This window comes from Eumetopias jubatus, unplaced genomic scaffold, assembly GCF_037043125.1.
Source record: "Eumetopias jubatus isolate StellerSeaLion01/CBP00866 unplaced genomic scaffold, mEumJub1_p1.0 scaffold_10, whole genome shotgun sequence".
Lineage (NCBI taxonomy): Eukaryota > Metazoa > Chordata > Mammalia > Carnivora > Otariidae > Eumetopias > Eumetopias jubatus.
Genome location: NW_028274816.1, coordinates 63,005,298 through 63,019,310, shown reverse-complemented (window position 1 = coordinate 63,019,310; position 14,013 = coordinate 63,005,298). Strand labels below are relative to the sequence as shown.

At 49.7% G+C, this 14,013-nt stretch overlaps 1 protein-coding gene across 3 annotated transcripts in view; it reads right to left on the bottom strand.

Moving 5' to 3' along the window:
- The window catches only part of ZNF470 (zinc finger protein 470), a 40,293-nt gene extending 31,165 nt beyond the window's left edge, over window positions 1-9,128 (bottom strand). Inside the window, exons 1-3 of one of the 3 annotated variants that reach the window (XM_028095196.2) lie at window positions 9,041-9,128; window positions 4,293-4,425; window positions 3,658-3,749 (exon numbers count right to left, since the gene is read on the bottom strand). In XM_028095196.2, coding sequence (XP_027950997.2) covers window positions 3,658-3,717 — 60 coding nt within the window. In that variant the 5' untranslated portion in view covers window positions 3,718-3,749; window positions 4,293-4,425; window positions 9,041-9,128. The other 2 variants (XM_028095200.2, XM_028095199.2) reach the window with 2 other exon arrangements.
- Window positions 9,129-14,013: the final 4,885 nt, after the last annotated feature.

Genomic DNA, 14,013 nt, shown 5'->3' with positions numbered 1-14,013 from the left:
CTGATTATAAAGCTCCCAAGCAAGGATTTCTTTTGAGTTTATCATGCTGGAGTTTGCTGAACTTCATGGAGCCACAAGTTTATGTCTTTCACTAAAGTTGGGAATTTTTCAGCCATTATTTCTTCCAGTATTTTTTCTACACTTCACTTTCTCCTTTTTGGGACTTAAATGATACAAATGTTAAACATTTGCTATTGTCCCACAGAGCCCTGAAGCTCTCTTCAATCTTTTATCTATCGTTCAGATGAGATAGTTTCTCTTTACCTTCAAGTTCACTCTTTCCACTGTCATCTCCATAATGCCACTAAGCCCATCCAGTGAGCTTATTTTCATAATTATATTTTTGATTTCTTACTGATATTTTCTATTTCTTTGCTGAGACAATCTATTTGCTTCACGAGTGTTTACTTGTTCAAGCATTTTTATAATAGCTGCTTTAAAATCTTTGTCAGATAATTCCAACATATACATCACATCAATGTTAGTATCTGGTGATTATCTTTTTCCCTGTGAATTGAAATTTCCCTGATTTTCCATAAGCTGAGTAATTTTAGGTAGTATCCTTGACATTTTAGATGTTACAAGACTCTATATCTTGTTTAAATTATATGGAGAATGTTGATACTTTGTTCGGGCTCCATTTCCAAAGCCTATGAAGTGACATTCACCTCTGTCCTACTCGGTGGCCAGAGATCTGTCCTGGATTTCACTTCTCATAGACTGTGGTATGCTCTTCAGGGCCAGATACATGCATGAGCAACTTAGAGTGAGCCCAGGAGTTCATGAACAACTTCAAATGGTTGATTTCCAAAGCTCCTCCTTCTCTGTGGTCTCTCCAGTGTTTTCTACTTCCTAGGGGACCCCCTTTTTAGTCCTCTGGCCAGATAACTGGGGCTTATTTATTCCACTCTACTGCGCAGCTACCCTGACCATACCCACCCCTGGGGCCAAGCAAGGAAAGAACAGAAGCAGAAAAAAAAAAGGCAATAAGAGTTTACTCCACCCTCTGGGGAACACAGCTTCTTCAATTACAGAGAAAACTTCTCCTCCTTCAGAGTTTTAGACTTCTGCAGACCCCAATGCTACTGTCTCAGGGCACAAGAAAACAGAACTTTTTTTTTTTTTTTTAAAGATTTTATTTATTTATTTGACAGAGAGAGAGAGACACAGTGAGAGAGGGAACACAAGCAGGGGGAGTGGGAGAGGGAGAAGCAGGCTTCCCACAGAGCAGGGAGCCTGATGCGGGGCTCGATCCCAGGACCCTGGGATCATGACCTGAGCTGAAGGCAGACATTTAACGACTGAGTCACCCAGGTGCCCAGAGAACTTTTTTTTTTTAAGGTAGATTTCCATCCACCCTCTCTGAGCATTAGATCCCCTTCCTACTTCTTGAGCCTGAACTAGGTTTTCTCCTGCAGTTCTTTTTATCCATGACAAAACCCCCTTCTGGGTTTTGTGCTTTGTTGAATCCATGGTACGAGATACTGGGAGGGGGAAAAAAAGGTAAACACATCACATTTTGGGTTTCTTCCCCAATCAACCTGCTACTATTTACTTTTTAGAGACCTCAGATTGCTGCTCCATGCATGCTGTTCTGGTTCTATAGCAACTTTCAGTGGGAAAGACAGGGTAAAGTATGCTCAGTCCATCTTACCCAGAACAAGGACTCTCCCAAATTCAGTGTAAGTTATTATTAGTTTTAAAATTAACATTCCATTGGATATAAAAAGCCTCCTGATGTTTAGGGTTTCTTATGCATCAAACTTCATATTGTAGGTTTTTCACATATATGTGAAAATATACATACTGTATGAAGAACTACATGGGCACATAGGCTAACAGTAGCTATACAGGCAAACAGAAGCATACAAAGCTAACGTTTATATAGTGCTTATTATGTGCCAGGTACTTTTCTAAATACTTAAAATGCATTAACTCATTAATGCTCACAACAGTACTGTACATTAGCTACTAGTATTATTCCCATTTTATGGTTGAGGAAACTGAAATTAAGGTGATATATCTAGTATACAGTGGAGCTAGGAATTGTACCCAGGAAGTCTGCTGCCAGAGTCCTGTTATTAATCTTTATGCCATGCTCTGCCACTCTTAAAATAGTTCCCTCTCACAAATAACAACACTGCTTACTAATGTTTAAATGCTTAGGAAACAAGTTCCATTGGTAGTGCATGTTTTGTGGCATTATATCTGATCAGAAAAGGTGTTTTGCTTTGATATACGTTGCTCATTGTGTCTTTTACATAAAATAAAGACAATTTTACTATCCTGTTACTTTTTATTTGGTAAGTTTTTTAAGTTTATTAATCAGATTTTATAATTTCTTACAATAAAATTTGCTGATGACACTCATTTAGCAGTTCACTTTAATCAGAACATGAATTACAGTTCTTAAATCTACTATTGGTTGTAAAAATATTAAAATTGTTCTGGAGTAAAGCTTGAGAAACTCTAATCCACAAGACATGAAAAATTAGAATTTGGTCCAAGAAAATAATCAGTGATGAGGGCAAAAATTCAACAACAAAGATGATCACTACAATAATCTCAGTTAAATAATAGAACATTGGCAATAATTTACCTTTGGAACAAAGGTCTGATTAAATAGATTATGGCATTCACCCTAGAAAGAAAAAAGGATATAGAACATTACCTGGCATTTTCAGATGCTCATGATTCCAGGTCATGCATACGCTGGCTCAAATGCTGGCCTTCTCACCCACGCGTGCAGATATCTTCCTCTTCCCTCAAGATACAACTCAGGAATCACACCTCCCAACCCCTCCTCCCTCCAACAGGGAGCATGACTGTGCAGGCTATATGCCATTAAAGGATCTCTCACCAAGGAGGCAAAAGGGAGCTAAAAATAAAGTAGATTTCCTCTTGCGAGATTGTGGCCTGTCACAAAGCTTCACCACTCCAGAGGAACGGACACCTTTTTCTAACTCACCCAAAGGTATTCATATGGCCTATGAATGGTCTTTCCTCACTACTCCGGAGGAAGTCTAGTCTAAACCTACAGCACTGATCACATTGTATAAATAAATGTTCGCTGCCTTTTCATTTCTCCAACAGATTATAAGCTCTATGAAAGCCAGGATGGCAACTTAGGAAGTAGGCAGATCACGGCTCTCAAATTTTCTCCAAGGACTGTATTTCTGTGTTGTCATATACTTATGAAAAAACAGTACATGGAAAAGCTCAGAGTGGGTCATTTCTTGAATGAAAACTAAACAGCTATAGGAAGAAAAGGAAACTCTTGAGAGAGCACTAGGTTTTTGAGTCTGTCTCTATGGCCCCCATCACTCCCCAGAAAGGGAGGAAATAGGCCCCAGGGTGAACTCTTAAGCAGACACACTTCAGAAGGAAACAAACATTACCAAATCCTGGAAAGCAAGACTGTATTTTAAGAAGGAAAGAGGGAGGGTGCCTGGGGGTGCTCAGGTGGTTAAGCAACTGCCTTTGGCTCAGGTCATGATCCTGGAGTCTTGGGATCGAGTCCTGCATCGGGCTCCCTGCTCGGCGGGGAGTCTGCTTCTCCCTCCCTCCCCCTTCTCATGTGCTCTCTCTCTTTCTCTCTCTAATAAATAAATAAAATCTTAAAAAAAAAAAAAAAGGAAAGAGGAAATAGTAACTCACCAGGGACGAGGCTTTAAGAAGTTCAACTCCCATCACCTCCTCCTCTTCCTGGTTCCTCATTAGGAGAAGGCCTTTACCCTGAGAGGGCAGAGCTGGGAGAGGAGAAAGGAGTACTGAGAAGCTGTGCAGCTCTAATAATTACTGCCTAGAAACTCTTTCCTCCCTTCAGCTCCCTCTGTTCTCACTCCCCCACGCCCACCCCAAAATCCCCTCACAATCCAGGCACTCACAGGGACACCTGTAATTTACAGCTGGGGTTCTTCTCTGCTCTGAGTTTTCAGGCTGAACACAACTTCCTTCTCTCTCAAAGTCACCCATTCATTAACAACACTTAGAAAAAGCCATCTCCCGGAAGGGAAGTATTACCTCTGTTACAACAAAGAGTCCATGTGGCTTACAGAGACTGGACCAAACAAACAAACAAACAAACAAAAACACCAAGAGACCCATTTTGCTTTGTGACAAACTATAGTTTTAAAGAAGTCCCTTGCCCACTCCGAGCCAAGTTTCTTCAATCAGAAAGAGTTTGAGAAACAGAAACTTGCTCAGTGGGGGTTGTGGGATCTCAACCCTTGGGGTTATTTACCCTCTCACAGTCACTTTTTCAACTGTCTGAAGTGGTTAAGGATACTGACCTCAAGCAGCTGTAGAGGGGATTACATGAGAGTCAGTACAGAAGGGACTCGGGAGTCAGCCAGTTCCGCATCTGAATCCTGGCTCCTCCACTCACTTGTGATTACTTGTCCTCTGCATGCTTCAGTGTCCTATCTGTAAAAAGGAGGTAGTTTCCGCTTTGTGATGTGATATATTTATGTGGTATTTGGTGTTACTCAGCAAAATCAGCAAAGAACAGTATGGCTGCGAGCAGCGCTTCCTCCCACTGTTTCTCTCTCCTCACTCTGGTAGCAGGGAGAGGGGTGCAGCAGAGAAGTGCCAGGCAGGAATGGGAAGAGTTCTGTAACCTTGCCCTGGAAAGGCAGGGATCCCTCTTCATTTCCAGAGGAGGCTGTGAACATGCCCTCACCTGCAAGCCCCATGCCACAATGACCCGGGGGCCAGGGCCTTAGACCTGGTCAAGGGACTGTGGACAGGTCAGCCTCACACTCTGGCACCAGGGCCCCCCCCCCCCACACCTCCTTACTCCCTGGGCAGGTCAGCCTCACACTCCGCAGGAACCACTCCCCCACGACTCTCTGGACAGGTCAGCCTCACGCTCCAGGCCCAGGGACATCACCCCCCCCAACTCTCTGGACAGGTCAGCCTCACGCTCCGGTTCCAGGGACTCCCCCCCCAACTCTCTGGACAGGTCAGCCTCACGCTCCGGTTCCAGGGACCTTCCCCCCAACTCTCTGGTCAGCCTCACGCTCCGGGCGCAGGGACTCCCCCCCCAACTCTCTGGACAGGTCAGCCTCACGCTCTGGGCCCAGGGACATCACCCCCCCCAACTCTCTGGACAGGTCAGCCTCACGCTCTGGGCCCAGACACATCATTTCCCCCCGCCCTGGACAGGTCAGCCTCACACTCCGGGCCCAGGGACATCACCCCCCCCAACTCTCTGGACAGGTCAGCCTCACGTTCCGGTTCCAGGGACTCCCCCCCAACTCTCTGGACAGGTCAGCCTCACGCTCTGGTCCCAGGGACTCCCCCCCCCCAACTCTCTGGACAGGTCAGCCTCACGTTCCGGTTCCAGGGACTCCCCCCCAACTCTCTGGACAGGTCAGCCTCACGTTCCGGTTCCAGGGACTCCCCCCCCCCAACTCTCTGGACAGGTCAGCCTCACGCTCCGGTTCCAGGGACTCCCCCCCGCAACTCTCTGGACAGGTCAGCCTCACGCTCCGGTTCCAGGGACTCCCCCCCCAACTCTCTGGACAGGTCAGCCTCACGCTCCGGTTCCAGGGACTCCCCCCCCAACTCTCTGGACAGGTCAGCCTCACGCTCCGGGCCCAGAGACTACCCCCCAACTCTCTGGACAGGTCAGCCTTACGCTCCGGTTCCAGGGACTCGCCCCCCAACTCTCTGGACAGGTCAGCCTCACGCTCCGGTTCCAGGGACTCCCCCCCCAACTCTCTGGACAGGTCAGCCTCACGCTCCGGTTCCAGGGACTACCCCCCCAACTCTCTGGACAGGTCAGCCTCACGCTCCGGGCCCAGGGACATCACCCCCCCCAACTCTCTGGACAGGTCAGCCTCACGCTCCGGTTCCAGAGACATCACTCCCCCCAACTCTCTGGACAGGTCAGCCTCACGCTCCGGTTCCAGGGACTCCCCCCCCCAACTCTCTGGACAGGTCAGCCTCACGCTCCGGTTCCAGAGACATCACCCCCCCCAACTCTCTGGACAGGTCAGCCTCACACTCCGGTTCCAGGGACTCCCCCCCCCAACTCTCTGGACAGGTCAGCCTCACGCTCCGGTTCCAGAGACATCACCCCCCCCAACTCTCTGGACAGGTCAGCCTCACGCTCCGGTTCCAGGGACTCCCCCCCCAACTCTCTGGACAGGTCAGCCTCACGCTCCGGGCCCAGGGACATCACCCCCCCAACTCTCTGGACAGGTCAGCCTCACGCTCCGGGCCCAGGGACATCACCCCCCCAACTCTCTGGACAGGTCAGCCTCACGCTCCGGGCCCAGAGACATCACCCCCCCCAACTCTCTGGACAGGTCAGCCTCACGCTCCGGTTCCAGGGACTCCCCCCCCCAACTCTCTGGACAGGTCAGCCTCACGCTCCGGGCCCAGGGACATCACCCCCCCAACTCTCTGGACAGGTCAGCCTCACGCTCCGGGCCCAGAGACATCACCCCCCCCAACTCTCTGGACAGGTCAGCCTCACGCTCCGGTTCCAGGGACATCACCCCCCCAACTCTCTGGACAGGTCAGCCTCACGCTCCAGGCCCAGGGACATCACCCCCCCAACTCTCTGGACAGGTCAGCCTCACGCTCCGGTTCCAGAGACATCACCCCCCCCAACTCTCTGGACAGGTCAGCCTCACGCTCCGGTTCCAGGGACTACCCCCCCAACTCTCTGGACAGGTCAGCCTCACGCTCCGGTTCCAGGGACTCCCCCCCCCCAACTCTCTGGACAGGTCAGCCTCACGCTCCGGGCCCAGGGACATCACCCCCCCCAACTCTCTGGACAGGTCAGCCTCACGCTCCGGTTCCAGGGACTCCCCCCCCCCAACTCTCTGGACAGGTCAGCCTCACGCTCCGGGCCCAGGGACATCACCCCCCCCAACTCTCTGGACAGGTCAGCCTCACGCTCCGGGCCCAGGGACATCACCCCCCCCAACTCTCTGGACAGGTCAGCCTCACGCTCCGGGCCCAGGGGCATCACCCCCCCCAACTCTCTGGACAGGTCAGCCTCACGCTCCGGGCCCAGGGACATCACCCCCCCCAACTCTCTGGACAGGTCAGCCTCACGCTCCGGGCCCAGGGACATCACCCCCCCCAACTCTCTGGACAGGTCAGCCTCACGCTCCGGTTCCAGGGACTCCCCCCCCCCAACTCTCTGGACAGGTCAGCCTCACGCTCCGGTTCCAGGGACTACCCCCCCAACTCTCTGGACAGGTCAGCCTCACGCTCCGGTTCCAGGGACTCCCCCCCCCCAACTCTCTGGACAGGTCAGCCTCACGCTCCGGTTCCAGGGACTACCCCCCCAACTCTCTGGACAGGTCAGCCTCACGCTCCGGGCCCAGGGACATCACCCCCCCAACTCTCTGGACAGGTCAGCCTCACGCTCCGGTTCCAGGGACTCCCCCCCCCAACTCTCTGGACAGGTCAGCCTCACGCTCCGGTTCCAGAGACATCACCCCCCCCAACTCTCTGGACAGGTCAGCCTCACGCTCCGGTTCCAGGGACTCCCCCCCCCAACTCTCTGGACAGGTCAGCCTCACGCTCCGGTTCCAGGGACTCCCCCCCCCCAACTCTCTGGACAGGTCAGCCTCACGCTCCGGGCCCAGGGACATCACCCCCCCCAACTCTCTGGACAGGTCAGCCTCACGCTCCGGGCCCAGGGACATCACCCCCCCCAACTCTCTGGACAGGTCAGCCTCACGCTCCGGTTCCAGGGACTCCCCCCCCCAACTCTGGACAGGTCAGCCTCACGCTCCGGTTCCAGGGACTCCCCCCCCCAACTCTCTGGACAGGTCAGCCTCACGCTCCGGTTCCAGAGACATCACCCCCCCCAACTCTCTGGACAGGTCAGCCTCACGCTCCGGTTCCAGGGACTCCCCCCCCCAACTCTCTGGACAGGTCAGCCTCACGCTCCGGTTCCAGGGACTCCCCCCCCCAACTCTCTGGACAGGTCAGCCTCACGCTCCGGTTCCAGAGACATCACCCCCCCCAACTCTCTGGACAGGTCAGCCTCACGCTCCGGTTCCAGGGACTCCCCCCCCCAACTCTCTGGACAGGTCAGCCTCACGCTCCGGTTCCAGGGACTCCCCCCCCCAACTCTCTGGACAGGTCAGCCTCACGCTCCGGTTCCAGGGACTCCCCCCCCCAACTCTCTGGACAGGTCAGCCTCACGCTCCGGGCCCAGGGACATCACCCCCCCCAACTCTCTGGACAGGTCAGCCTCACGCTCCGGTTCCAGAGACATCACCCCCCCCAACTCTCTGGACAGGTCAGCCTCACGCTCCGGTTCCAGGGACTCTCCCCCCCAACTCTCTGGACAGGTCAGCCTCACGCTCCGGTTCCAGGGACTCCCCCCCCCCAACTCTCTGGACAGGTCAGCCTCACGCTCCGGTTCCAGAGACATCACCCCCCCCAACTCTCTGGACAGGTCAGCCTCACGCTCCGGGCGCAGGGACCCCCCCGACTCTGGACTCCTGGGTCCGCCGGCTCCCGCGGCCGGGGACGCCCTCCTCCGGCACTCGCGCCGCCGTGCCCCAGCCCCCTGACACCCTCACCTGTGCCCTCAGCCCCGGTCCACGCCTCCAGCCTCACGGCCCCGACCCGGCCCGCGCCGGGCTCGCGGCGGCGGCGGCCGCGGGAGTGCGCCGGGCTGGCCTCCCTCGGGAGGCTGTCCGGGGCACCGCCTCGCGCCGTCATCAGTTCCCGCACGCCCCGCCGCCCACGGGCGGCCGGACTCGCGCGGCCCCACCTCCCAAACAGGCCGGCAGCCGCGGCTCCGGAGCGCACCCGCTTTCTCAGCAGCCACCCGCCCGCTGTCGCCGGCACTCCGGGTCCCCGCCGGAAGTAGGCGTGTCCTCCGCCGCAACGGCCCCTGGGGAGGGTAGTCCAGACCGGGCGGCGCGCTGCCCGGCTTGGTTCCCCCCAGCTGCGGGCTGGGGACCGCTACCCTCAGCTCCCTGTAGAGGCCCGCCGGCGCGGAAGAGAGCCGCCCAGAAGCCTCTCAGCCCCGGCTCTGGGTGCTCCAAGTACAGCGTACCTCCCTGAAGCGAGCTGAGCCCCGAGGATTCTGGGAGCCCCCGCCAGGCTCCGAGTGCGCAGGCGCCGCCGTGAGGCGCCCAAGGCGGAGGCCCGGGCCCCCTCGCCCCCGCGCCTGCGGGATCGCGGGGGGGCGTGCGGCGCGCAGGCGCGTGGGCAGTGGGCGGGGCTTAGGGCCCTGGGGCCGAGCCTTAGCGAAAGGAGGTGAGTGAAGACGTGGGTTTTGCTTGGTGTTTTGTGCGCTTCTGTGATTTGTGACTTTCTGAGTGTGTGTGTGTAACCTTAGTTCATCCCCAGCCCTCCCTCTGATGGAATCTACGCCGCCAGCCCCTTTTTTCTCACCTTTTGCGAGAATGAGCGCCCCATGAAGACACACAGCCTGTAAGTCCTGTTTAGGGCTGTGTTCCCAGGGCCGGAAAGACTAGCACGTAGTAGGTGCTCACTAAAGAAATAAAATTGCAGCGTGTGCTGAGACCGGTCCACCACACGTTAACCCCAAGCAGCATAGCCCCATGCGGAGCTGGATTTCCGGGACCCAGTCTCCCTGACTTGGTGAACCCCATCACGAAGTGAACTCGAGCTCTGAGGATGTCATCTCTAAGAAAGTGCCTGTGGAATCTTAGTGTTTGTGACACTTTGTGGTTAGAATCGGGTAAAAAGCTATACCGATACCTTCCACTTTAGAAGTAACGTAGAAAGAGCTTGGAAACCTTCACTCACATCTTCACAAGAAAAACGCTCAACAAACTGAAAATCAACTTTTTTTTTTTTTAGGTCCATCAGAGAATTGAAGTCACAAAGGAAACCACACCCCAAAATTTGGAGAGACAGGCTAATACAGAAAATCATGGCAAGTATGAGCTTACCTGAAGCAGAAGGTGCTTCTGATACAAACTCTTAACTGGTAATTTTGATGAACTGGAGGCTTAGCATGGACTAACTTGTGCTTTGAAAATTCCTGGGGGCCTAGTCTTGGAGGGCCACATTTTCATGGATCTTACCTCCAGGAACTCCACCATGTTCTAACATTAAAGATAGGGGTGGGAGGAAACTCCTTCAGTCTGGGGCAGGGAGAGGGGAAAAGTAAACATTTTAGAGTGCACTCAGAACATTCTCCATAACAAAGTCCTGCACTCTTAGAAAAACTACATACCAGAGCCTTTTTGAACCGGGAGGAAGGGCAATTTGGCAGCTCCAGCCCCTTTAGCCTTCCTGCCTCAGTAAGGGCTAAGAAGCACTTCTGAGGATCACAGCCCAAGGACTCAAGCCCCTTGAAAAGCTGAGATTTACTCGTAAGATCATACAATAGTTCCCCTTTCCCATATTAGACTACCACACCAACAGGGCTGCAGTATAATAACAGCAGATTACAACAAGCTGCAAGACACAAACTCTATAAAAAGTCCTTCTTATAGTTAGGGAAATGTAAAGATTTCAGGGAGGAAAAAAAGCAAAGAAACTAAAGAAAACCAAAACCTCTGGCACCAACAGGTACAGCAAACATTAGACACAAGCCTGGCCAAATTAACATAAAACCTTACACTAAAAGTCTAATTACCTTAGTTACTAGTATATAGTACATCATGTCCAGCTTTCAACAAAAAATTACTGGGCATGGGCGCCTGGGTGGCTCAGTTGTTGAGTGTCGGCCTTCCGCTCAGATCATGTCCTGGGATCGAGCCCCGCATCGGGCTCCCTGCTCAGCAGGAAGCCTGCTTCTCCCTCTCCCACTCCCCCTGCTTCTGTTCCCTCTCTCACTGTGTCTCTTTCTATCAAATAAATAAAATATTTAAAAAATATGTATTTAAAAAAATTACTAGGCATGCACAAGAGAAAAACAGTCTGAGGAAACAAAACAAGCATTAGAGCCAGATTCAGACATGGCAGAGATTTTGGAATTATCATACCAGGAATTTAAAATGAACATGATTAATATGTTAGGTGACTAATGGGAAAAGTGCAAAAACTTAAACATGCAAAAACAGAGGGATAATGTAAGCATAGAGATGGAAGCTCTAAGAAAGGGCCAAAAGGAAATGCTAGAAAGTTAAAGCACTGTACCAGAAATGAAGACTGCCTTTGATGGGTTCATTAATAGACCAGACACAGCTGAGGAAAGAATGAGTAAATTTGAGGATATGTCAATAGAAACTTTCCAAACTGAGATACAAAGAGAAACAAAGAATTAAAAAAAAAAAAAACCACCCCGGAATATCCATGAACCATGGGACAATTACAAAAGGTATAACATATGCATAATTTTAATGCCAATAAAATAAAGGAAAATAAATATTTGAAGTACTAATGGCTGAGCATGTCCAAAGTTAAAATGACAGACACCAAGCCACAGATCCAGGAAGCACAGAGAATACCATGTGGTACAAATACACACACACACACACACACACACACATATACCCCTAGGCATATCATATTCAAGATACATAAGATCAAAGATAAAGAAAATCTTGAAGGAAGACAGAGGGAAAACCCTAAGAGAGGAAAGAAAACGGAATAATATAAAAGTCTTCAATTAAGGCCGCCTGTTAACCATCTGCCTTCAGCTTGGGTCATGATCCCGAGGGTCCTGGGATCGAGTCCCATATCAGGCTTCCTGCTCAGCAGGGAGTCTGCTTCTCCCTCTCCCTCTGCTGCTGGTCTCTCTCTGTCAAATAAATAAAATCTTTTTAAAAAAAAATCTCAAAACCAAAGATGGCATAAAGGAGAAACAAAATATTGATTATGTAAGTTGACTTGTCAATCTGGCACTCTTGCTAATGCTCTTACAGGTTGGTTTTTACAGGTAGATCCTCATATCTACCAATTATGACAGTACTACTCTCTTCCTATCAGTACATCTCTTAATTCCTTCTTTCCTTAGAGGATGGCTGGACCTCCAGTACCATGTTAATCAGTAGCAGCAATACTGGATGTACCTGCCCTATTCTTAATATCGAAGTGAGAACATTAGGTATTATTGTGCTTCATGCAATTGTACTGTTATGTATACTGTTTATTTTTGGTCTATTTGACACTTTTCTACATTAAGGTAATCATATAATTTTTCTCTTTTATTAATGTGGTAAAAGAGTGATTGATAGATTTCCTGATGTTGAGCCATCCTTGCATTTTGTGGAAAAAAAACACTATTTGATCATGACACGTTAATTTTTAAGCTGGTGAATATAGTGAGCTGATTATGTAAAATTTTAACAGTCATGTTCATATGTGAAACAGACCTTTTCATTATCGTATGTTGTTCTTATTTTGGAAATAAGATTATATGAACTTTATAAAATGAGCTGGGCAGCTTTTACTCTTTTTTCCATTTCTTGAAATAACTTTTGTAAGATAGGAATTTCTTGATAGTTTGGTAGAGTTTGCTTTCAAAGCCATCTGAAAGGGATTTTTCTAGGATAAGAGGTCTTTGACAACCTTTTGCCTTGATTTATTATTCTCTATATTGGCGCACCTGAGTGGCTCAGTCGGTTAAGCATCTGACTCGATTTCAGCTCAGGTCATGATCTCAGGGTCCTGGGATCGAGCCCCATGTTGGACTCTTCACTCATCAGGGAGTCTGCTTGAGATTCTCTTCCTCTCCCTCTGCACCAGTTGCTCTCTCTAAAATAAATAAATCTTAAAAAAGTAATATTCCCTATATTTCCTCATGCAATTATATATTTCTCAAAGAGTTTATTCCCTTCATTTAGATTTCAAAAACTATATAGTTGGGTGTTCAATTCTCTATCATGTCTAAAGTCACTGCCCTTAGTCTGTTCTGCATTTTTTTAAAAATTTTTTTGTGTTATGTTAGTCACCATACAATACATCATTAGTTTTTGATGTAGTGATCCATGATCCATTGTTTTCGTATAACACCCAGTGCTCCATCAGTATGTGCCCTTCTTAATACCCATCACTGGGCTAACCCATCCCCCACCCCCTGAGAACCCTCAGTTTGTTCCTCAGAGTCCATAGTCTCTCATGGTTCGTCTCCCCCTCCGATTCCCACCCCCCCATTTTTCCCTTCCTTCTCCTAATGTCCTCCTTGCTGTTCCTTATGTTCCACAAATAAGTGAAACCATATGATAATTGACTTTCTCTGCTTGACTTATTTCACTTAGCATCATCTCCTCCAGTCCCATCCATGTTGATGTAAAAGTTGGGTATTCATCCTTTCTGATGGCTGAGTGATATTCCATTGTATACATGGACCACATCTTCTTTATCCATTCATCTGTTGAAGGGCATCTCAGCTCTTTCCACAGTTTGGCTATTGCGGACATTGCTGCTATGAACATTGGGGCATTTTTCTCTTATCTTTTTGTTGTTGTTATTGATGTTGTTCAGTTGGTTTAAAAAAACCTTTCTTTCTTCAGAGGCTTGGATGCATTCTGCATCTTTTCAAAGATAGAGCTTCTGCTTCTGTTAATCTTCTGTCTTCTGCACCTTATTGTTTTTCTCTCTTCTTGTCTCACTGCATTGCTCTTTAATACATTTTGGTAGGTGATTCACTTGGCTGAACTTAATCTCCAAACTCTGACTCTCTGGAGATAGGTAGTCACTGAAGCCATAATTTATTAAGTTCTTTCAGCCTTAGCTGGGATGCCTAGAGTTTGTCCAATGCTTGCATAAATAAAAGATTAGTCAGAAATTTTGAACTTTAAGTGCTGGTGAAGGCTTTAAAAAAAAAGTGAGGAAAAACCTTGTTAGAAATGGAAGAAAGAGGGTTCTTGTTATGTAGTGACAGGGTTTTTCAACCCTACTATTTGCAACTAATGTGGAAAGTAGAACTGGGTGACCTGAGGAGAATTTCACCAGCGTGTTGAAAATGTTACCTGCTTTTTTTTTTCTTGCTGCTTGTAGAAACATGCAAAGGAGAGAGATAAATTGAGGGAAAGACTATTAGCAAGAAGCCAGGACTTGATGGTTTTGAGTATCTATAGCCTCCGTAGATGGCAGATGGTGCTAAAA